This window comes from Scyliorhinus canicula, chromosome 7 (genome assembly GCF_902713615.1).
Source record: "Scyliorhinus canicula chromosome 7, sScyCan1.1, whole genome shotgun sequence".
Lineage (NCBI taxonomy): Eukaryota > Metazoa > Chordata > Chondrichthyes > Carcharhiniformes > Scyliorhinidae > Scyliorhinus > Scyliorhinus canicula.
In genome coordinates, this window is record NC_052152.1 from 34,183,679 (window position 1) to 34,207,922 (window position 24,244).

A 24,244-nucleotide genomic window follows, 5' to 3' on the forward strand; every position below is an offset into this window, starting at 1 on the left:
CATTGATTTGGAAAGACGAGCAGCTGATTATTGGAGTTACATTTATATAGTACCTTTTATGACCTCAGGACAACCTAGTGTTTTACAGCCAATGAAATTCTTTCAACCTACTGTCACTATTGGAAGGTATGAATGATAAGAAGGAACAATTTACTCCCTGTGACTTTGCAGCAACAGCATCTCACGCTGTACTGCATTGTTTAGACATGAAAAACCAGGAAGGGTGCCAAGCACAGCTGTTCAAGCACCAGCTATCTGGACAGTAATAAAATATGTATTTAGCAAAGCTAAATTTAAACAAAGAATGCCAAATTGAACATTGAACAAAATTATGAAATGCAATACACAAGTTAGTGAAATATACACTGAAACAACACAAGACGTTCTTCAATGAGTGATCAATACCCTTCTTACCCAATTTCACAATGAATGCAAATAAAAGCACCTTGAGCACAATATCCCTACGCGACACCTCTTAATTCGGATTTTCTCTCCACCGCCCCACCACCCAAAGAGGAAATTCCATTTTTTTCATTTGGATTGGATTTTGTTTATTGTCACGTGTACCGAGGTACAGTGAAAAGTATTTTTCTGCGAGCAGCTCAACAGATCATTAAGTACATGAAAATAAAAGAAAATACATAATAGGGAACTCAAGGTACACAATGTAACTACATAAACACCGGCATCGGATGAAGCATACAGGGTGTAGTGTTAATGAGGTCAGTCCATAAGAGGGTCATTTAGGATTCTGGTAACAGTGGGGAAGAAGCTGTTTTTGATTCTGTTTGTGCATCTTCTCAGACTTTTGTATCTCCTGCCCGATGGAAGAAGTTGGAAGAATGAGTAAGCCGGATGGGAGGGTTTTTTGATTATGCTGCCCGCTTTGTTATGCTACCCTTAGTGTTGGGTGGGGTTACTGGGTTATGGGGATAGGGTGGAGGTGTTGACCTTGGGTAGAGTGCTCTTTCCAAGAGCCGGTGCAGACTCGATGGGCCGAATGGCCTCCTTCTGCACTGTAAATTCTATGACATGACTACCCCAGGCAGCGAGAGGTGTAGATGGAGTCAATGGATTTTTGTGACATTATAGCATAAAGATTGTGAGGAGAAAGTCATAAAACCCACTTTAAACCTATAAATCATGTAAGTAGAAAGAAAGCCCTCTGATATGCCCATTATGATGTAACAATACTGGTATCCAACAAACTGGCAGCTGTATGTGTAATAGATTCCAATTGCCTTAATATTTGGATGTGTTTAGACTGAAGGTTAAACACATTTTGAATCTGAGCCCAAAGACTGTACATCTGCAAGTTAAAGTATTACTTGACAGCAAAGTAATACACATTACGTCACTTGTTTATAATGGATTGCAATGCATGAATATTTAGATATGCATACTGAAGTTGTGGTATGTGCATGTTAGCTCCTTCAATACATGTTTAAATGTGATCTGTAAATTTGAATGCCTAGATTTGAAGGGCAATATTTGCATTATCTTCCAGTTAAATTATTAGTGATCCAGATTTGTACCAAACCACTTGGATACACAATACTCTCCAGAGAGCATATTGTATGGCTGCACAATGGCACTACATCAAATAATGGTGGGACAATGGCCTGTCCCTGCAATGTCCACCCTTGTTTCATTTATTAAGGAGGAGCTAAAGAGATGCCAGGTCCTTCCTCACAAGCACAGAATGAAAATAATCATGTTATCTGGATAGTTTTTACGTATTGCCTAGTTGCTACTGAGAAAGCCATACTAACTGAACTTAATCATATCTATTTACCAAAGAATGGGTGTGTGTTGCAAAATGCTGGGAGGGGAAATACACAAGAAACAGAAAATATAAAGTAAGGAGAAGTAAAAACATCTTTAGACTCAGAGAAGATGATAAGCCACATTTATCACACGTGTATAAAAGGATTGATTCAGATTTTTATTTTTAGAAAGTGACTCCATTCATTGTGATATCAGAGATGCCAGTAAACAATAGCATAGTTTCAAACTTAATAGGGTTAGTGTCATAACCTGCACAGGACTTGAGGTGACAATGATTAAACTCCCCATGAGCCTCGCCAAATACGAGCACCCTCGTTAAAGCGGGCGGCAAACCCAAAACCATCTTCTGTATAAAGTTGGCCAGTTTGGGTACCAACAGGACAGACCCGGCTGTGATTTTTCGTGCTATGTAAATAATAGTTATTGTAATAAACCTTTATTTCCTTTTAACAACTCGGTGTGACCTCCTGCGAGGTCTACAAAAGTTAGTAACAAATTCTCCATCATCCAAATCATTTCTTAATAAAACGGTTTGTAAAATTAGAACTGAATTCTGTTTGTATGCACAAAGACCCACTTTTTTGAAAATTTTGCAACTCAGCTAATCAGCTCTATAGTTTGCTTATAAGCAGAAAATGTACTTACACATAGACTGAAACAATTGCGAAATACTGTGTCGTTCCATTGGTTGCATACTTCAGTGCACTGTGACAACACAGAAACAAAATTATTACATTGCTGACAAATATGCTTAGCTTTTCAAACCTCAGTTGGAATAAAACAACATTGCTAAATCATCTTTAATGCAATTTTTAAAAAATCATTTTGATCTATGATATTTATTTTGTTGCCTTCCCAATCAGTGGTTTTCTCATAACATCAGGACAATGCTTGCAGCTGAGAGGGCTGACAATTAGACTGTTTCCCCAGCCCCATGAATACCATCAAGATTTGATTAAGTACTGCTACAGTGATATTCTGAGTAAATTTCCCGCAGTCTCTGAAGGCAAGCCTCCAGCCCGACAGCAAAACTGGAGGCATCAGAAAATCAGGGTTAGACTCGGCAGGTGTAAACCGATGCCCAACCCTATGATCAACTCCATTCCACCAATACTACATTTACAATAATTAAACCTGTTTGGCCAGAGCTGATAAGGAAAAGGCTGAGAACCTTCAGAGAAATTCTACTTGGGGAATGAGTTATAGCACACTAAGAATTAATTCAGAATTAGATGCACAACCACCTCCCATACAACCCTCAACACCCCAGGATGGACTCCAGAATGCATGTTCCCAGGGTTCCTCCCTCAGTATAGACAAATTTCTGGATCAACCTTCAGTACTCCCTGATCCCTCTGTTCAATATTCCCAAATCCTGAGATACTCCTCCCAGTGGTTACCAGAATTTGTAACAGTGAGGAGCCCCTCTTAGTGCTACAGACCTCAGGGCCTCCTTCGCACTGCTGGTAGACCCCAAGGTTGCCCACTGCACTAGTAAATCAGTGTCCCTCATACCAGCTTCTTGTAAATCCTAACTGTGAACAGGCACAGAATGCTGAATATATACTGTGACATTTATTTATTTTTGTTTACTATATGTGTATTGTAAGAATAATAAAAGGGTTAACAATTTACTGTAACCACATCCAACCACTAGATGGTGATTAAGCACACATGGATCACCTGATACTCTTGATTCAGGAAGAAGGTTGTTAGGCTAGATGGAGAATAGTCGTGTTAGCAGGAGCTCTGTAGTTGGAATCATAGTTTTAGTAAGTCTGTTATTTTTCATATCTTAGCAAGCAAGTCAAATTGATTTAGTTGTAGTGTAAATAAATTAGCTTTATTGAAAACTTAGCTGATGTTCTTTGTGAGGCACTATACTTTGATACGATCCTCATTCAGAAAGCAAAGAACATCACATACATAAACAACTTTCCCTCTTGATCACCTTTTCCTACTTTATAATGCAATATTTATAAGAATGTTTAAACATAATCTCTGTTTTATGCAGGTTTATTTCAGCACGGAAACAAGGTGTCAACTGGCTGCTTTCAGAAACATAAGTACATGAAACTTCCATTTAATGATTGCTTCATCCTGTTTTTGGAGTAGATGCAATAGAGCATGCCCATTTTTGATATTAGAGAATTTTTTAATATGTTTCTCTTCTCCAAAAATGATTCCCAATGTTACATGGTATTCTGCATCATTCCAATAGCTCAGATCCTGCCAAATAGCAGGCACTCAACTCTTATACTGCTATATTCAGAATCAGACAGAGCGTGGGAAGCGGGTCCTTTTGGCCTTCCAGAGGGCAACGGGACTCTGCAGAACTATGTATCCCTAACCCCCAGGTAAAGAATTCAAAGTTTGAATTGAATATACATTATCACCAAAGGTTAGTAGAGATTGGCAGGCAATTAATGGTTCCCAAATTTATGAATCTTATGCATACCACAACAACACTATAACTAGGAATTCAGTCAATAACAATCCATTTAACATTCATTGAATTCAACCTCTTTTTAGTTGTGATATCAATCTATATGAGGTAGTAGTAAATTGGTATTAGCAGGTCGTGCACTGAGGCAATGATACCTTATGTAAGGTTTTGTCACATGAAATTTCTGGGGGGTAATCAATAATAGCCACTTCACTAAATAATTTTAAAAGAAATAATGTGAAGACAATTTAAACATTATTATGCATTACAAGTATTAAGTGAGCACAATCTTATTTATTGGGGGTGATTGTCCAGCTGCATTACACACAGCACAATTCCCGTTATGTGGGGAGATTATCGGGAGCAGCCCAAAACTGGATCTGCGTCGAGTGCCCAACAGTGCACGTCCCCCAGCCTGCTGCAGCTGATCTGATCTGGTGCACGCCCAGATTAGCATATTAAAAGCAGCATTAAGCAGTGTTACCATATTCAATATTGGCTTTAAGCCAAACTAATGGGAGACCCATTGAGCATTGGTGAGGATGGTGGTGGTGAGGGGAGGTGGTGAGGGGAGGGCACCGAAGCCCCTATGACGGCGATGTTGGCGAGGAGGGCCTTTACTGTAACTTTGCGATCAGGCCACCTGAATCTCGGTGAAGCCATGCTTGCCAGCATGTTTGGGCCCCACCCCTCTCAATGCCATTGCAAATCACACCCCCTCTCCAAAAGAAAAAGTAAAGTGCAGGAAGATCTCAATGGGAATCGTGCCAGAACAGCCAGCACGATTTGCACCAAGGGGACTGAATAGCCTATGATACGCACTTCCATTGGGGGCACTATTTGGTGAGTGAGTCAGGACATGCAAATTGGCCAACACCCTGCCAGAGTGGGTGGAGAGCAGCTTCTGGCGCAGCAAGTGTTGTAACTGCCGCGGCCAGGCTTAATGGCAAAAGCCCTGACATCTGGAGCTGTTTTTAAGCGCGACACTTACCACACATACACACACACTGCAGCCAAGAAGATGGCTCAGAGAAGACCTGCTCCCGAGTTGGGAAGTCCGAGGTGAACCCACAGCTCCATGCCAGTGAGGAGAGGAGGGACACCCACTTCCTTAGGATGGCTCGCAGACCCAAGTCCTCCCTCCCTGTAATGCACATGGGAGGTGGTGACAGACGCAGTCAGCGCTATCAGCCTCACCAGGAAGAGGCAGCTCATGATCCTGAAGTGTGGGGGGCACTGGGAAGGCCTCTGACCTGAGAGAGGCAGAGTACCAGCAAGTACAAATGGCCACGGTGCAGGTATCATTTGGTTGGGGTGATCTCTACTAATCCCCTGCTTCCTCTGAAGCAGGCTGCGCTTCTGAGGAGTGCCAACCCCCGGTGGGCCACTGATTGAGCTTTGCTCCGTCCATCTCCTTGAGCCTGGCCATGCCCATCCGCTTGAGCATGGTAACACCCATCCCCTTGATGGGTGTTACCATGGAGTAACAGGTGGGGTATGAGAGTTTCCAGAGGGGCGGCTAGGTGGGCTCTCACATCACCAGATGCCCTCTGAACATTAAAGCACACTGCAATGTGAATAGCCAGGAGCCTATAAGGAGTGCTTTTAAATCCATAAACTACAGCAATGGCAGTCTGAGGCAGGCCACCCCAATCCCAAGAGGGTCACCCCAAGTCCACGTACTTGGCACCAAGTCATTCCCCTTCTACTCCACCCGGTCCCTGCATCCAATCCCAGCACGCCTGACAATATGTGAGCGCATTGAATTATTTTAGCCTCCCACTCCCCCTCAACACTCACTCCCCCTCAACACTCACAACACCCAGGCTCCGCTTTGAAATACTTGCACCAATTCACTCCCACGTGTCCTCCACTTATGAGGGGCGCAGCGTCGTGGAAGGATGAAGCATGAAGTGTCCAACCTGCTAATGAGATTTTAATCCATGAAGTTGTCGGTTTTGCATGGACCAGCCAGCGCAGGGCGCAAATGTCGATAACACCGCCAGCCAGGAACCAGAGCATGGTGACAGAATCTGCGTCGGGGGAATCAGCCCGGGGGTTTCCCGAAGGTGTGGGGCTGGCCCACAATGGGAAACCCCATTGACCGGCCGGCGTGATACTCACCACATCCTATCTGGGCAAAAGTCTTCAGCCAAACATTCTAGCCAATAGCATCATTCTTCTGACTCAAGGTTACCGGTGTTGTGTAATGCTGCTTCAGATAACACAGGCTGCTACTTGATGCAGTCTTAACTAAAGGATGCTCCAGACTCTGAAATGAGTTCAAGGTGTTTATTGAACTATTAACACAGTTCTCAAATGAGTTTGACTCTCTGCTAATCTAACTGTAGTAACTCAGTCTAACTGTACCAGCTTGCTCTAGGCCACGTGCTGGGGTGTGATGCTGCTGATCAACCCTGTCTAACTCTCTAGATGTCTGTCTGTGGAAAGAGGCAGGGTGTGAGTGCCTCATCCCTTTTATGTCATGCTGCCTTGTGGTGATGCCACCTCTGAGTGTCCTGACTGTCCATTGGTTGTGTCCTATTCTGAGTATTCATTGGTTGCATGTCATGGTTTAGCTCACTGGGCTAAATCACTGGCTTTTAAAGCACACCAAGCAGGCCAGCAGCACGGTTCGATTCCCGTACCAGCCTCCCCGGACAGGCGCCGGAATGCGGCGACTAGGGGCTTTTCACAGTAACTTCATTGAAGCCTACTCGTGACAATAAGCGATTTTCATTTCATTTAGTTTCATTTCATGCCATCTCCCCTTTTTTTTAGATGTATATACATGTGAATGTGTCTGTCTAATGTGACTGACTGAGGAATACAGAACAGAACAAACAAAACAAATGCTCATAGATCCAGCTCTGAGGCTTGCGTCTGATCCTCGTCGTCAGCCGGAGAGGTAGTGGAGGGGTTGAATGGTGTCTTGACAGGCGAGTGGGAAGCATTACTGGTGGCCTCGTGGTTTGAGGTGTCAGGAGGTGGCAATTCGACATGTGGAAATGGAGAGGAAATTGGTTGTGGGCAAGCAACTTTTCGCAGTGCCCTTTGATTCCTTCGCACAATGGAGCCGTCAGCCATATGTATGACACAGGATCTGGGCGCGGCCTGTCAAACAACGACAGCCGGAGCAGACCACCCACCATCCGGTATCTTGATCCTGACCGTGTCTGCCGGGGATAAAACGTCCAGGTCGGTGGAATGTGCATCATAGCCCTGCTTCTGGCTGTCGCGAAGCTGCTGCATCTTCTGCAACACCAGGAGGTGAACAAGGTTGGGCAGATGTCTGGCTGGAAGCGTCGTCCGCAGATCCCTGTTCATCAGCAGTTGAGCTGGCGACATGCCAGTGGACAAGGGAGTCGCCCGGTACGCACGTAGTGCAAGGTGCATGTCGGAAGTGGAGTCCGAGGCCTTGCAGATGAGCTGCTTAATGATGTGCACCAATTTTTTAGATTTTGCCATTGGACTGCGGGTAGTGCAGGCTAGAGATGACATGCCTGAAATTGTAGCTCTTGGCAAAGGTGGACTATTCTCAACTGTGAAAGCATGGGCCATTGTCACTCAAGACGGTGTTCGGGATGCCATTCCGTGAGAATGTCTCTTTACACGCTTTGATGACAGTCCATGAGGTGAGGTCTGGCAGCTTCAGCACCTCAGGATAGTTCGAAAAGTAATCGATGATTAAGATATAGTCGCGACCATTCGCGTGGAATAGGTCAGTGCCAACCTTGGACCATGAAGAGGTCTCTAGGTCATGTGGTTGGAGCGTCTCCTTGCTCTGCGCTGGTTGGAACCTCTGACAGGTTTCGCAGTTCAGGACCATGCCCGTGATGTCCTGGTTGATGCCGGGCCAGTAGGCAGCTTGCCGGGCTCTACGTCTGCACTTTTCTACGCCCAGTGTCCCTCATGAATCTGCCACAGCGCCATGCTCTGGAGACGTAGCGGGATGACTATCCTGTCCAGCTTGAGCAGGATGCCGTTGATCAGCATCAAATCGTCCTTGACGTTGTAGAATTGAGGGCATTGCCCTTTCTACCAGTCATTGCTGAGGTTGTGCATGACACGCTGCAACAGGGGGTCTTTGGCTGTCTCTTCTCGTATGAGAACGATCTTCTCATCTGTTGCCGGGAGAGTGCTTGCACACATTTGTACCTGCAATTCAATGTGCTGGATGATCTCCAGTGGTTCACTGGATGAGTTGACGGAGCGGGACAATGCATCGGCGATGATGAGCTCCTTGCCAGGTGTGTACACCAAATTGAAATCATACCTCCGGAGTTTGAGCAGAATTCTCTGCAAACAAAGTGTCATGTCATTCAGGTCCTTTTGGATGATGTGGACCAGAGGCCTATGATCCGTCTCAACAGTAAATGTTGGCAAGCCATAGACATAATCATGAAATTTGAGGATGCCGGTGAGAAGACCAAAACACTCCTTCTCAATCTGTGCTTATCTGGACTCAGTGGGTGTCATTGCCCGTGGCGCGTATGCTACTGGTACCCAGGATGACGTGTCATCTCTTTGAAGCAACACCGCCCCAATGCCATCCTGACTCGCATCTGTGGATATCTTGGTCTCTCGGTCCGGGTCAAAGAACGCAAGGACAGGTGCTGTGGTGAACTTGGCTTTCAGCTCCAGTCACTATGTTCAGTGCTCCGCCTTCCACTCAAAGGCAGTTGATTTTTTCACCAGGTTGCGTAGGGCCGTGGTGTGCGTGGCTAAATTCGGGATGAACTTGCCAAGCAAATTGACCATTCCCAGGAAGTGCAGTATTGCCTTCTTGACCTCGAGGACTTTTGTTGCCTCGATGGCTTTAATTTTGTCTGTGTCCGGGCACACACCGTGTTGCGAAATCTGGTTGCCCAGGAACTTCAGTGTGGATGGCCCAAAACAGCACTTGGACCTGTTTAGCTTGAGGCCATGTTCATGTATGCGTCGGAATACTTGCTTGAGTGGCGACACATGTTCCTCTGGCGTTGTGGACCAGATTATGATATTATCATTGGTTGTATGTTTGCATATCATGACAACCGGTGTTCCAGTGCCCTCTGCGGGAGGGCTGCACTGAAGCGAGTGCCACCTTCTGAATTAGATCTTGGGCTGAGGCCTCTTTACCCATTTAGTTGGATGTAAAAGGTGATCTGCACTCTTTAAGAACCAGTATTTATAAAAACAGATTATCTGGCCCTTTGGGATCTTACTTTGCTTAAGTCAGCTGGTGTGTGTCCTACATTGCAACAGTGACAAATGTCAAAACGATTTAAATTTTCTGTGAAGTGCTCTGGATCTCCTGAGGTTATGAAGAGCATGATCGAAATGGTTGAGTGGTAAGTTTAGAGATGGGTAATTACATAAGTAGACAGAGGAAGCTGTGTTTTTCTCTTTACAGCAAAAAAGACTCAAGAGGAGATAATAATAATCTTTATTAGTGACACAAGTAGACTTACATTAACACTGCAATGAAGTTACACACTCAGGCGCCTGTTCGGGTACACCGAGGGAGAATTCAGAATGTCCAAATCACCAAACAAGCACATCTTTTGGGACTTGTGGGAGGAAACCATAGCACCCAGAAGAAACCCACGCAGACAATGGGAGAATGGGCAGACTCCGCACAACAGTGACCCAAGCCGGGAATCGAACCCAGATCCCTGGCGCTGTGGAACAACACTGTGCTACCTTGCTCTAACAGGTGTTCAAATCATGAACGGTTCAGATAAGAGTAAATAAAATGAAACAGTTTCCAACAACTGGAACGCCAAAACTCTAGAAGATACAGATTTAAAGGTGGTTGGCAAAAGAACCAGAGGACGACATTAGAAAAAATGTTTTATTTATCCACCAAGTGGTTAGGATTTGGAATGCACCATCTGGTGTATACAAGTTCAATATTAACGTTCAAAAGGGAGCGGGACTAACTGAATTGTTCTTTGAAAGAGCTAATACAGACTCGATGAGCCAAATGGTCCCCTTCGGTGCATTTCCAAGATACTGTTTGATGTTCGGCCCATCATTTCAATATTGGGCCTGAACTTCCTCAGAGTGGAAATCAGTGTCTGACTGGCACTCTGATCCAAGTTTCTTACCTCTAATCCTGTCTCACCCAACATTCCAACTCAGGCTGGGTGAGATCAGAGTAGCGCAGCTCACTCCTGAGTTGCTCTGTCGAAGGAAAGGATGCCGCACCCCTTTGGGTGGGGGGGGGGGCTCAGGGAGGTGTCAGATCGGACCTGGCTTGGGGAGTGGTCAGGTATGGTAGGGCCTAGGCCTAGGAGGCTGGATAAGGCGGCGGGGGATGTATCTCTGTGGGGATGGAGACCCTTGGTGGCACTCGTCTGAGATTGGAGGGAGACCCCTGGGAGTTCGCCGGGAGTCCTGGGAGGGGTCAATGTGGGCCTGTGCAATAGTTTCACCCAGGTTAGGAGAGGCTTTAATTCTTCCAGCATTTTCTGAGTAACTATTGGTGCAGCCCAGTCAGAACCATCCGAAGTTTGCGATTTAAACTGCATTTTCTGGCTGGTTCCTCATGCGGGGCAATTGTCCAGGGGACGTTTGAACTTCCAGGCAATTATTACCTTCCAAACGTTACCTGGGTACCTCCAAACGGAACTCACCAGCGTTCTTTTGGAGAATCCCCCACAATATGACGCTGGTAGAGTTTGGAAGTTGCAGCCCACATGATTTTGGGTAACATATCCCTGGCCAATGGAATACTCTTCCAAAACTATTTTACCTTGCTACCTCTCTCCCAACCATAAAAGTCTCCAAAAAGGCATTGTTCTAATTGTACTTTTGTCTTGCTCCCATCCCCCTGCCCCACCTCAAAATTGTATTTATGAATAATTAGCAGTATACATTAGTGTTTACTTGTGATTAAACCTGTGTTTTAGCTTGAATTGATACTGTAACATTTCACACTTGGGTAGAAAAAAAAAGGATTTCATCCTGCAATTATACCAGTCTCCGTACTTAAAAGGTTCTCTCAGGGAATTTGGTTAAAAATGGAATTTAATGAGTTATTAATTTTATTATTCTCTTACAATGGTTACAAAGTGGACTGTATGACACATCACCAACTGCTATGGCAGTTGCTTCAAGGAAACAACGATGTCGCTTTAGCAGGTTCCAACACACATTCCAAGTATGCGCATCACTCCACTAAAACAGGTCGTGTTCCATCCCCAGCTATGTTCTGTAACCATCTGTCAGCCTCACATAAATAATGTCACTATTTCAGCTCCCACCTCGTCTAACAAGATAGAAATGCTGAATGTTATACAGCCAATAAAAAATAATCGGCAGAAATTAACTGAAAACTTAAACCCATGAGCGATATTTGTAATGTATAAATCCCAGTATAATGAGGGCTTAAGTTTTCAATTAACAATGGCTCATAGTCACCCACCCTTCAGAAAAATCATTAAATGATACCAGCAGATGCTCAGAAAACCATCCCGCTGCCCAGCCAGAGGCATGGGAAATAAGGAGTAGCATAAAAACCTCATTTACCAAGGCCTCCTTGGAAATGGAAATTGTTCAACACCTGCTTTGCTGTAGGAGTAAAAAGAGAAACTGTGAAAGTCAAAAAACATCAAACTGAATGGCACTACAGCTTGAGGAACTGAATGGTCTGCTAATGTTTCTATATTTCTGCATACACATATTTCACTGGAAACCAGCAGACGGAAATGAACTGATTTTCTCCCCCTCTTTTCGTGCATCAGATCAGCATAGACCCGGAGTCAAACTCAATCTTCTGTTTGCAGGACATGGGGCTCCACCAACCAGGTTTCTACCTACTGCACTAAACCAGGAGTCTGATGCAAGCTATGTTTAAACGATCCAAAAATATGCTGGATGATTTATTTAAAATCAATAAAACTATTTGGATTAAAAATTCAGCACAATCGCAGGCTTGGTGTTGATCTGCCCACATTTGCAGTAATTTCGTACTGCCCCAAAACCATTACAGAGGTGGTCTTTAGAATTACAATCTTTAGAAACAGTCCACTGACAACAAAAAATATCTTTACAGTTATATTCAAAGCACAGGAAACACAAAGTGTAAGAAAATATTTGTCTTTCTGAAGGTCAACTCTAATGCAGCAAAGTTTTAACTATAAAAGAGATTTTTCTCTCCTCGTGATTGGATTCAGTGGGGAGTATTTGGAATTTTATAATTGCTTTATTTCCATCAACTGCTCCAGAAACTTTTTCTAACAATCATAATTCTTGCATGCATATTTAATCTTCAGGAAACACTATTCATGAAATCAGAGAATGATAGAATCCCTACACTGCAGAAGGAGGCCATTCGACCCATCGAGCTCGCACAGACCATCACCCCACCGAGCCCCAATCCCTGTAACCCCATCTAAGGGCAATTTAGCATGGCCAATACAACAAACCTGCACATCTTTGGAATGTGGGAGGAAACCGGAGCATCCAGAGGAAACCCACGCAGACATGGGACAGTCACAATAGGTCAGAATTGAACCCGGATCTCCGGGTGGTGCAACAGAGCTAACCACTGTTAGCTAACCACAAGAAAGCAGAAGTTGTTACAAAACCAATCACAAGGTTTTAAACCCACTCAGATACTTTGATCCACAAGGCTTCTATTCAAAGGGAAATAGATTTTAGTAGGCTGCAATTGACAGGGCAATAGCTTCCAGACAGCCAGATGTCTGAATTATTTATTTTCATTTCCCTTCACACATGAATGCATCTGAAGTACCCTGCTGCGAATCTAACCTAAACGATTTCTAGACATCTGTCTGAGGCAGCAGGTTTAAGGGGCAGGCAAGTTAAAAAGCAGTGATTTATTTTTATTATTACTGCCTGGACCGCTCTTTAGATTGCAGGCAGGGGTGACCGATAAAGGGGGCAGGTAGGTATCTGATGTGACAGGGGGGGTCGCTGATTGGGGGTTTCTCTGATATGGGGGGGTTCAGTGATGTGGGTATGGGTCTCTGATGGAGGTGGGGGGGGGGGTTGATGACCCAGTAATTCCGGGGGGGGGGGGGGGGGGGGGGGTGGATGCCTTTAATTGTCAGCAGTGGGGGAGGGGGGTCAGGATTTGCATCACAGGCAGGAGATGGGCCAGCTGCCAGACCTCAATTTAATAAGGACACCGGTGAGTCCACAACAAGTAAAATAAAGCAATAGTTTTCATTTACAGCACAATATATACACAGCCCAGTGGATCCCCATCGGGTTCCTTTCTGGTCAGTGCCTTACTGGCAGACCATTAATCCAGGGTTTAGTAGAGCTGCTCCGCCACTAGCAGAGGTGCGCGTACTCCGCACAGACCACAGGGAAGATAATCGTACCTACCCCCTGGGCCACATGTGGGTTATTACACTAACTATCGGGCCACCCACTCAAAATGGCGGCCCAACAGCGGGATTTGGAATGGAATCCCTTGCACTCCCCACCATGGATCAATTTGCATGACTGCGAATAGTGAATCACTTCCGGGCGCCACGCCGAGCACCAGCGCAAACCAGAAGCAATTCAGATCCAGCGGAAGAACATAGTGCTGGATTCTCCGAGTTTGGGGCTATGTCCGGAGGATCCGTGGCATTTTACGTGGGAAAAGTCGGCGAGGCCCCAGCACCAATCCTCCGACCGGCGAGGGGCTAACATCCACACCACGTAAAACGCACGGCCTTCCCGATATAAACGTCTGGGGAATTGCCGGGTCCACAGCCGACGACGAGCTGCAGGGGTCGCATCATACAACATGGTGCCAGCCGTGCGCGGACCCGACCTGCCAGATAGTGCCCTGCTGCGCACCCCTTCACCACCTCCAAGCCACCCCCCACCCCCCCCCCCCCACCAGTCCCCCCAGCCCTCACCAAAGCCCCTCAGCCAGCAGCATGCCTCCCACCTGATTGTTGGCAGTGCTGGGCACAGTCCGCAGTCTCCACGCCAGGCACCCGACCGCTGAGACCATGAGTCAACCGCGCGGTCAAGAACTCGGCCCACCGGGGGTGGAGCATCGGGGGCGAGGGCCTTTGGGTAACATCCTGAGGTGGTCCCAGTTGCATGTGGCATGCTCCACGATGTTGCTGCTTTGGAGAGGCGGAGCATCTGAAAACAGGCACCACCCCTGATTACATCGTAAAAAGGGATTCTCCGCCTGATCGCCGATTACGAAATTGGCTTCGGGGAACGGAGAACACTGTCCACAGACTCCGAAAATGGAGAATCCAGTCCAGTATTTTGTTCATCATGGTTAAGAAATTCAAGTGTACTAAATAATGGATCGAAAAGTTACTACTGGTTGGCAAAATGGAAAAAAATAGCAGCCAGAATCAGGAGGGTGGCACTGCCAATCAGGACTTCTGCACATTACTTCTGGCTAGCATTTTGGTTCATAACTGAGGATGTGTCAGAATATGGAAAGAACAGTTTTTCGGACATTAGAGCCAAGCTCCAATAGCTGGACAACTGGAAGCCCTTTGGCACTTTATCAAAGAGAGCGACTCTCCTAGAGTCACGGTAAACCCACTACTCCAAAATATTTACCAGTATTGAACCACAGATAACTCAGAAGACCTGATATAAAAGTAAGTATCATATAAAAAAGAACAGTCTTCCACTTAACAGATTAAATGAAGGGAAACCTTCAGAAATCGTAGTACAACATTAATTTCTATGCACAGCAAACTAAAGTCGCATCACATCTAATTGTCATTCAGTTTTTCTATCAGTTTAGGTGTGGAAACAAGCCAATTAGAAAACATACTTCACTCTGAAACATTTAATTATGTTCTAATTATTCCAAACTCTCCTAATCACATTTCTCTTTTTTGCAAAAAAATACAGTGGGCAGGATCTTTCCAGAATTTGGCAAAGTGTTCGGCTCACACAGAAAGCTAGTGTGGAACTCTCCCGTTCCATGGCCAGTTCTCACTGAATCTTGAGGCTCTTTACCAAAGGAAAGTGAGCGGGTATGGTTTAAGCCGGTACTCTGGCGGGACAGGTCCTCTTAGTACTGGAAAACAAACATATCAGGCGCCATCTTTGAAGGATGCTCCAACCAGCCCTGCAGTCTAAATGACCCCAGCCCACATCCCGGATGTCTTGGGGGTAACAACCCGGTGTCCCAGATATTCACCGCCAGCAAAACACCACCCCCAACATTGGTTGCCGGCATCCCCTGCCACCTTAAGTGTCTGCTCTCCCCCACCACCCACCACACATATATGCAACCCCCCCCCCCCCCCCACCCCGCTAAATGGGGCTCCCTCTCAGGTCTGCCCTGGCACTTCCCCAGCACAGGTTGGCAGTGCCAAAGCACTGGCAAGGCATGTCCCTCTATTCGCCCCTGCCCCCCCTCCCCCGGTGGACATCTTTGTTCCCCCAGAGGGATCCTCTTGACTGCTTCATACCTGGCCAACCTGTTGCCAACGCGTATGACTATTTAGTGAGGGGGGAGTTCATTTGGTGGTGTGGACTGCAATTTCTCTGGCCAGAATTAGGTTCGGGATTCTCCCCTACCTGGCGGGGCGGGGGGGTCCCGGCGTGTTGGAGTGGCGTGAACCACTCCGGCGTTGGGCCACCCCAAAGGTGCGGAAGTCTCCGCACCTTTAGGGGCGCCGGAGTGGTCCCCGCTCCGCCGAGGCCGAAAAGACTTTGCCGGCCGGCGTAAGTCCGCGCATGCGCCGGAGCATGCAGCAGCAGCTGCTGACGTCATCCTGGCGCATGCGCAGGCGGAAGAAAAAGACTGCCCCCACGGCACAGGCCCGCCCGTCGATCGCCCCCCCAAGCCGGCGAAGAGGCTCGTCAGCGGCGGAACTTCGGACCATCGCGGGCCGCAGAATCGCCACGGGGGCCTGCCGACCGGCGCTGCGCGAGTCCTGCCCCCGCCGAATCTAGGGTGGCGGAGAATTCGGGACACAGTGGGGGCAGGATTGACATCGACTCCTGGGGATTCTCCGACCCGGCGGGGGGGGTCGAAGGATCCCGCCCCCCCGTTTCAAGATGATTGCTACAATTTCCGCCCAGAAAATATATATATTTTTTTTTTAAATGGAGGGAGACTGCTGAAGTCTGTGTTACACAGTCACCCAGCTGAAAAGAAAACAAACACGGAAACCCATCCCACAGAAGTGCACATCAAAGAAAAAAACATTGCCAACATCCACCAAAAAGAAAACCCGAAAACGAAAAAACTATTTCCCCGCCCTTCTTAAACAGAACTCAAAAATAGAAGAGAAAAAATAAAAAAGAGACCAATATAAGCCAACAAGTTGCATCAAAGTTCGAGAGTTCTCAGCCCCCCCCCCCCCCCCCCCCCCCCCCCCCCCCCACCAGTCCTTTCCTTTTTGCGAAGTCTAGCGCGTCTTCAGGCGACTCAAAATAATGATGCTGGTCCTCGTATGTGACCCAGAGACGATCCGGATACAGCAGTCCAAACTTCACTTGTTTCTTGAAGATTGACTTAACTTGGTTGAAGCCTGCCCTTTTCCAAGCCACCTCCACACTCAGGTCCTGGTACACCCACAGGATACTGTTGTCCCATTTACAGCTCCGCGTTCCCTTGGCCCACCGAAGAATACATTCCTTGTCCAGGAACCTGTGGAATCTCACCACCATTGCCCTCGGAGGGTCACCCGCTCGCGGCTTCCTCGCAAGCGCTCTGTACACCCTGTCCACCTCCAAGGGTCGGGAGAATGTCCTCTCCCCCGGCAGCCTTTCAAACAAACTGGCTACGTATGCCCCGCATCAGCTCCCTCAGACCCCTCCGGGAGCCCGACAATTCTTTAGTTCTGCCGACGGGACCTATTGTCTAGGTCCTCCACATTCTCCAGAAGCCTTTTCTGATGGTTCCGCAGCACCCCCCCCTCCAGCTCCACCGCTGTTTGTTGCTCCTCCTGCTCAGCCAGTGCCTTCTCAACCTTCTGGATCGCCCGATCTCGGGCGTCCAATCTGTGCTCCAGCCGATCAATCGACTCTTTAATCGGGCCCAGACAGTCCCGTTTCTGCTTGACAAAGCCAGCCTGGATGACCTGCATCAACTACTCCATTGATGGCTGGGTCGACACACCAGGACTCCGGTCCTCGACCATGCTGTCTCCAGCTGAAGCTTCAGCACAGCTCTTGTCTATCTTTCTATTTCTGCCTTTTTGTGCACTTCTGGTTCTTTTGTCCATACACCGATACGTGGAAACAGTGCCCAATTGTCTCAGCATTCGAATTTACCATTTAAAATCTGAAAAAGGTCCGGGAGAAAGGTCCAAAAGTCCGACCAGAGCGGGAGCCACCAAATGTGTGACTTACTCCTTCATAGCCGCCACCGGAAGTCATGAGCTGACCAATTTGAGATAAAACAAGTCCCATAAAGACCGTATGATTATAGGTTTTAATGCACGCATAAATATCACTCTATCCAGATATTTATGATTTCCTAGAATTTAAATTATATTTGGACTGAGGAGCCAATTCAAGAGACATGTTCTCATTCAATGTTCATGCATCAACTGAAGCTGAGTTTTCATGGAACACTTTCAAATATTTCTCGAAGCCGTTATGATAAGTAATCTTCAAATAAATCACTTTTGATTATTACCAGTTGCTTTAAAAGAAAACAATGGAAAGGTGGAACTTGATACAGAAATATGCGAAGATCAACTTAATTTATAAACAGAAAATATTTTTCCCCCCCAAACTCAATTTTCCAATTTGGAAAAATAACGGCTATTGAAATGAAATGAAATGAAAATCGCTTATTGTCTCGAGTAGGCTTCAATGAAGTTACTGTGAAATGCCTCTAGTCGCCACATTCCGGCGCCTGTCCAGGGAGGCTGGTACGGGAATCGAACCATGCTGCTGGCCTGATTGGTCTGCTTTAAAAGCCAGCGATTTAGCTGAGTGAGCTAATGGACAAAACTTTTGTAAATTATGATAAGACAGAGGATGGCCATGATCTGAGTTTTTTTTATTCCCTGCTCTTTAAACATGAAGATAGGCTTAGGCTATCTGGTGGAGTTAGAAAAAACTCTGCTAGACTCTTTTTGATTAACAGGTCATTCGGTGTAGGTTAGAAAAATAATTACGATCAGGCCATGTAGTTTCAATAAGTCGTTGTTCACATTTCCTAAGGAGGCAGCTCGGTGGTGCAGTGGTTAGCACTGCTGCCTCACTGCGCCAAGGTCCCAGATTTGATTCTGGCTCTGGATCACTGTCCGTGTGGAGTTTTCACATTCTTACCGCGATTGCGTGGGTTTCGACCCCACAACCCAAAGATGTGCACGTTAGGTGGGTTCGCCACACTAAATTGCCCCTTAATTGGAAAAAATGAATTGGGTACTCTAAATTTTAAAAAAAACATTTCCTAAGGGCTATTATTATGCCATTATGAATGCATGGCTGAGTTTCAAACATTAAAATTATTTTAATTGGGTGTTGAATACTTAGATTTTGATAAGCAGTTTAAAGAGGCTATTAAAGGATTAGATATTTTTGATGTGGGGTCTGAATAGAAGTTTGTTGTTTTATAAGACTTACAAAATTAGAAACAAATGATCAATTTCAATCAGAAAGGTTATCCACTGCCCTGCAGAGCAGGGAATTTTTTAAAAAGTCATAAAATGCTCCAAACGGCAAAAAGAACAAATTGGAGTTCAGATTGGCTGTTGCACCAACCAGACAGCAACAAGATCACCAATTCTATCATTAAGTTCAAAACATATACACCAGCTAGGGTCTATATGCCTCAATTGTTCACTTTTCCTACCTGTTCAACAATTTCATATATTCCGATGTTTAATGTGAAGACAAATTAAGGAGATTTTTTTTAATGGGATAGTCATTAAATGGAAACACACTTACACCCATAAATACAGTTCCAGCAAGCTTTATTTTTTTTTAAGTATTTCATCTGGTAAGAGTCAAATTAAATTTTCAGGTTATGTCAACTATTATGAGCTTGAAGACACAAATGAGTATAGTTCCTAACAGACCACTTTTTCAAAGTGTCTGAGAAGGTTTGGATATCTAAAGTTAAGTAACAAGCCATATCATAATGAATCTCCCACCTCCAGCTGCACCCAGAGGAGGCAAGGAAAGAAATACAACAAACATTTTCAAAATTCCATAGAGCTTTATATGGTAATGTTATGTATTTTACCATAATCTATTTGACCATTAAACTGTTGAATCAGTGCTTATGACGACAAGTTTAAGTAGTAAAGGAGTGCCAATCATGCAGACTTCAAACCAAGTCTTTCTTCTCTCACACTAACCACATAGTTGTTGCTTTTATTGTGTAGGTTATTTGTAGCAGGTTGAAAGGCAAAACATTGTTCATTACAACTCACCAAAGAGAGCTTTCTTTCAACATTGCATTCCCAGTGCAGGTCTATGGAATGATGCTCCTGAAAAATGAAAAAGGTTCATCAGCTGATAAAGTTATGAATAATAATCATTATAATTACATATTTTATTGGCTTTTCCCCCTCTTTTTTGGAATAACTGGAATTACTATCAATCAATCTGAAAAAAAAGTCGGAAAAAAAAGTTGATAATAATACCTAACATTCTTCTTAAGGTGATAAATTGTCACTGTATCAATATAAATAATAAAGATTCTCTTCGTCCAACCAAGGTATTTATGAATTATGACACAGGAGATGTATAAAATTTAATTGCCCTGACAGGGAAATATATGTCTGTCAGGAGCAATAACTTTTGAAAAACATAAATCAGAGCTGGTTGAACTCTTGGGCTTAATATTCTATCAAAGCCATCAACGGCATGGTAGCACAGTGGTTAGCACTGTTGCTTCGCAGCGTCAGGGTCCCAGTTCGATTCCCGGCTTGGATCACAGTCTGTGCGGAATCTACACGGTCTCCCTGTGTCTGCGTGGGTTTCTTCCGGGTGCTCCACTTTCCTCCCACAAGTCCCAAAAGATGTGCTGTTCGGTGAATTTGGATATTCTGAATTCTCCCGGTGTACCCGAACAGGCGCCGGAGTGTGGCAACTTGGGGCTTTTTACAGTAACTTAATTGCGGTGTTAATGTAAGCCTACTTGTGACAATAAAGATTATTTAAATTAAATTAAAACTTAGTATTAATCACCATAAAGATCAAGGAGGGTTTTAAGTGCCACATGGGGGTCATGCCGTCTTCTCAACTTCTGTGCAGATGAGATTGCGGCGATGGTTAATAATGAAGTATGGTGTAGCCCCACCAGTAGGTGACAGTGGAGGTGCAGAATTGGTAGACTTTCCTTTTTAAAAATTTTTCCAATAAGGGGCAATTTAGCGTGGTCAAGTCAAACTACCATGCATATCTTCGGGTTTTGGGGGTGAAATCCACGCAGACACGGGGAAATGTGCAAACTCCACACAGTTAGTGACCCGTGACTGGGATTGAACCAGGGTCTTCAGTGCCGTAGGCAGCAGTACTAACCACTGGACCACTATGCCGCTCGTTTTCAGTTATTGTGATTTGGTGAACCACTGGATTTTGACTAAGGATAGCTGCAAAGTAAAGATTCCTCTTTGCAATATCCAACCACATAATTGGGATGAGTGAGTAAATATTTTAAGTGGTAGATAGCGTGTCAGTCAATCAAGTGGGCTTCTTTGTGCTGGATGGTATTGAGCTTCTTGAATGTTGTTGGAGCCACATTCATCCAGGCAGGTGGAGAGTACTCCATCATACTCCTGACTTGCACCATGTTGGGGTTAGACTAGCTTTGGAGAGTCAGGTGGTGAGTTACTCACCACACAATTCACAACATCTGACCTGCTTTTCCAACCAGAGTAATTAGATGACTGGTCACGTTCAATTTCTGGTCAAAGGTAATGCCCAGGATGCTGATGATGGGGTTCAGCGATACAGTACTGTTGAGTATCAAGGGGAGATGGTTAGATTCCCTCCCCATCTACTCAAGGGTCATTAGAGATGTGCAACAAGTTCAATCCTTGTCACCAAAACCCAAATCTCAAGAAGGAATTTTTACAAAGGTGGTCACTGCCTGGCGCTTGTGTGGCACAAACGCAATTGAGCGTTACTGCAACTATTGCCACAACTTCCTCATTTTAAGAAAACATTGCCAAAACAGATGGCCCTGCTTTTTTCCATGACAAATGCAACAAAATGCACAGACTTGTAAATAATTCTCACTCGTTATTTTATTTCTGGTCACATTTCAGCAGCTTTGCTGTGAATTTGGTGCAATAAATTCTGGTCAACTTAGTCTGAAAAGCAACATGTTTCTGTGCAGACACAACAGACAGTTACTCAACTATTCAAAAGTTATTTTACCCACATACATATTTTGGATCTATTTCCAATTTGTTAATTCCCTTGGCCACCGTTATCAGGATATGCTAGCTTCAGGAATTACTGAGCCTGGTGGGGTGAGGAAGATAATAGACTTTGGTTACACACACTTCTGCCCCAGTTATGCTGAAAAACAGCACAGAATGTGCAGCCACATTCCAGAGATAGCAACCGTTGGTAAAAAAAAATCATTCTGTTTATAAAACCGCGCGAATGCATCAAAATGAAGGATGAGAGCCACGGCCATGCTCCCACTCCTACCCTAGTCATACATGTAAGATGCACGAGATTTGTAGTACATTTATGTCCGAATAACTGTTTGTTTAAATCAGATAGAGTTCAGCAATGTCCTTTAGCGCTTCATTATAGAGACGATTTGAACCTTATAATAGAGCAAATCTGAAAAACCTTTGGACTCATTGTGATTCGTTGTTTGGATGGTGAGGTATGACAATTTGATTTGTGTGATCACATTTCACTCCGTGGCCTCTGATATTTGTGCACGGTAGCATATGGGCGGCATGGTAGCACAGTGGGTAGCTCCATTGCTTCACAGCGCCATGGTCCCAGGTTTGATTCCTGGCTTGGGTCACTGTCTGTGCGGAGTCTGCATATTCGCCCTGTGTCTGCGTGGGTTTTCTCCGGGTGCTCTGGATTCCTCCCAAAAGTCCCAAAAGACATGCTGTTAGGTGAATTGGACATCCTGAATTCTCCCTCCGTGTACCCGAACAGACGCTGTAGTATGGCGACTAGGGTATTTTCACAGTAACTTCATTGCACTGTTAATGTAATCCTACTTGTGACACTAATAAAGATTATTATTATCTGTGTAGTGAGCACCATTATAATAACAATCTTTATTAGTGTCACAAGTAGGCTTATATTAACACTGCAGTGATGTTACTGTGAAAATCATAAGACCATTCCAATGAAAGCATGTGAGGTAACTCAGACTAGCATGCCTGAGAGTGGGATAGGGTCCTCAAGAAAAGACAGAATGACAAAAAGCATGCAGGCAACAGCCAATATGAGTAACTGAGTAAAGGGCTCAACTGTACATAGCAAGAGGACACAAACACATTTAGCTCAGTTCAATCTGAGGAATGCAGTAAAGCTATTTCCCCCTCCCATGGCACTTTGTGCACTTAACAAAAATAGCTGCAGAATTATACAAACAACAAATCAAATGACTGATTTAAAAAGAATTAAAATGCTCGGAATTGTTGATCACCACCCATTGAAGCGTTGCTTTAGTGAACGCCAATGCCTTCAACGCATTTTAAAAGCCTCCCGTTGCTCGGATAATTAAAAGGAGAGCTGGTGCCAGCCCACGTACACGAAAAATAAATGTCTCTCAAAATTAAATTCTTCACTGAACTAATTTCATGGCCACACAGATCGACATGCGGTGACCCAGCGCCTCACAAGATGAGTCACCGTGAGGCTGTGGCGAACGGGCTCCAATAAACTTCAAATCTCAGCGTTCACACCATGGCTTTCATTCGTCCGTCTTCACTGGGCACAAGGAAGAAAAGAGTTAAAGGAAAATTGACAGGAAATATAACGCAGGTCAATTTTTCAAGTATTTCCATGTATATTACGACGGTAAAACACAAAGGTTCAACTTGCCCATGGTTATTTGGTGAGGTGTATATGCAGATGGGAATATGCAGAGCTGGCAGTGTAAACTGTCAACATGGCAACTGTCAACGTTAAGCAGCCCTCCAAGGGAATAGTGTAGACTGTTACAATGCCCTGTCCCTCCTATCCTCTCCCTCAGACTCCTGCCTGTCCATCTCTCTGTCTGCAGTTGTCAAGTGCAAGCTCTGTACTTCATCTTAATAATATAATACTCACCACACGATTATTGCAGCTTTCGACACAGGCATTCTCCACCTCGCTCCTGGCGCCCTGGCAAAAGCTCAATAAGGTTACAGAGAGCAGAACTTTTCTCAACTTTCCCTCAACTTGCTGCATCTTCCTCGCAGCAAAGTCGCCCTGCTCTACCTGGGCGGGGCTCCGCCCCATGACGTCGACCAAGGCGCTCATGATTGGTTGGGGTGAGGGCGGTACCGCCCCTGCTCGGTATTTCATTGGGTGTAGCACCTGGCACTCAGATATGAAGGCCCGCCCTCCGCCGCAGCCAGGCCATGTTAGTCCATGATTTTCCCGTTATCTTCTTCAATTTCCCTTCTTGATATTCCACACCCTGCCCCAAGCGCACTGTCGTCCCCCAGTCATAACCAACGCCGCTTGTTGACCCTTGAATATTCAGTGCAAATTATTCTTTTATTTTTAAAAAGCTATCTATTTCTAGCCATTTAATGGCGTGATAATAATTTGGATTATGTCCAAAATGTCAAGGTTTAAATTTACATCAATTTGGAGCCTATAAAGAGATTACTTCACTTCATAAATAACCTTTTAAACCCTGGTATTCTGGTAAATCTGCACTGCACTCTGTCACATGTCAAAACAATAATAATAATCTTTATTAGTGTCACAAGTAGGCTTACACTCCCCGTTAGCACTCAGGAATACTTGCTGTACAGAGATGTCTTGCTGGTTTAGCTCACCAGGCTAAATCACTGGCTTTTAAAGCAGGCCAGCAGCACGGTTCGATTCCCGTACCAGCCTCCCCGGACAGGCGCCGGAATGTGGCGACTAGGGGCTTTTCACGGTAACTTCATTGACGCCTACTCG

General features: G+C 45.2%; 1 protein-coding gene across 9 annotated transcripts in view; it reads right to left on the reverse strand.

Annotated features, from left to right (window-relative positions):
- ros1 (c-ros oncogene 1, receptor tyrosine kinase) overlaps nt 1–23,530 on the reverse strand; it is a 335,442-nt gene extending 311,912 nt beyond the window's left edge. For 7 of the 9 annotated variants that reach the window (XR_005461254.1, XM_038801719.1, XM_038801718.1 and 4 more), the window contains exons 1-3: nt 23,399–23,524; nt 19,570–19,626; nt 2,434–2,493 (exon numbers count right to left, since the gene is read on the reverse strand). Coding sequence is in view for 8 of the 9 variants with exons in the window: in XM_038801719.1 (XP_038657647.1) it covers nt 2,434–2,493; nt 19,570–19,626; nt 23,399–23,518 (237 nt within the window). In the remaining variant the exon portion in view is untranslated. Of the gene's footprint in view, nt 1–2,433; nt 2,494–19,569; nt 19,627–23,398 lie in introns of all 9 variants that reach the window. The other 2 variants (XM_038801721.1, XM_038801720.1) reach the window with 1 other exon arrangement.
- Between the last annotated feature and the right edge of the window lie 714 nt (nt 23,531–24,244).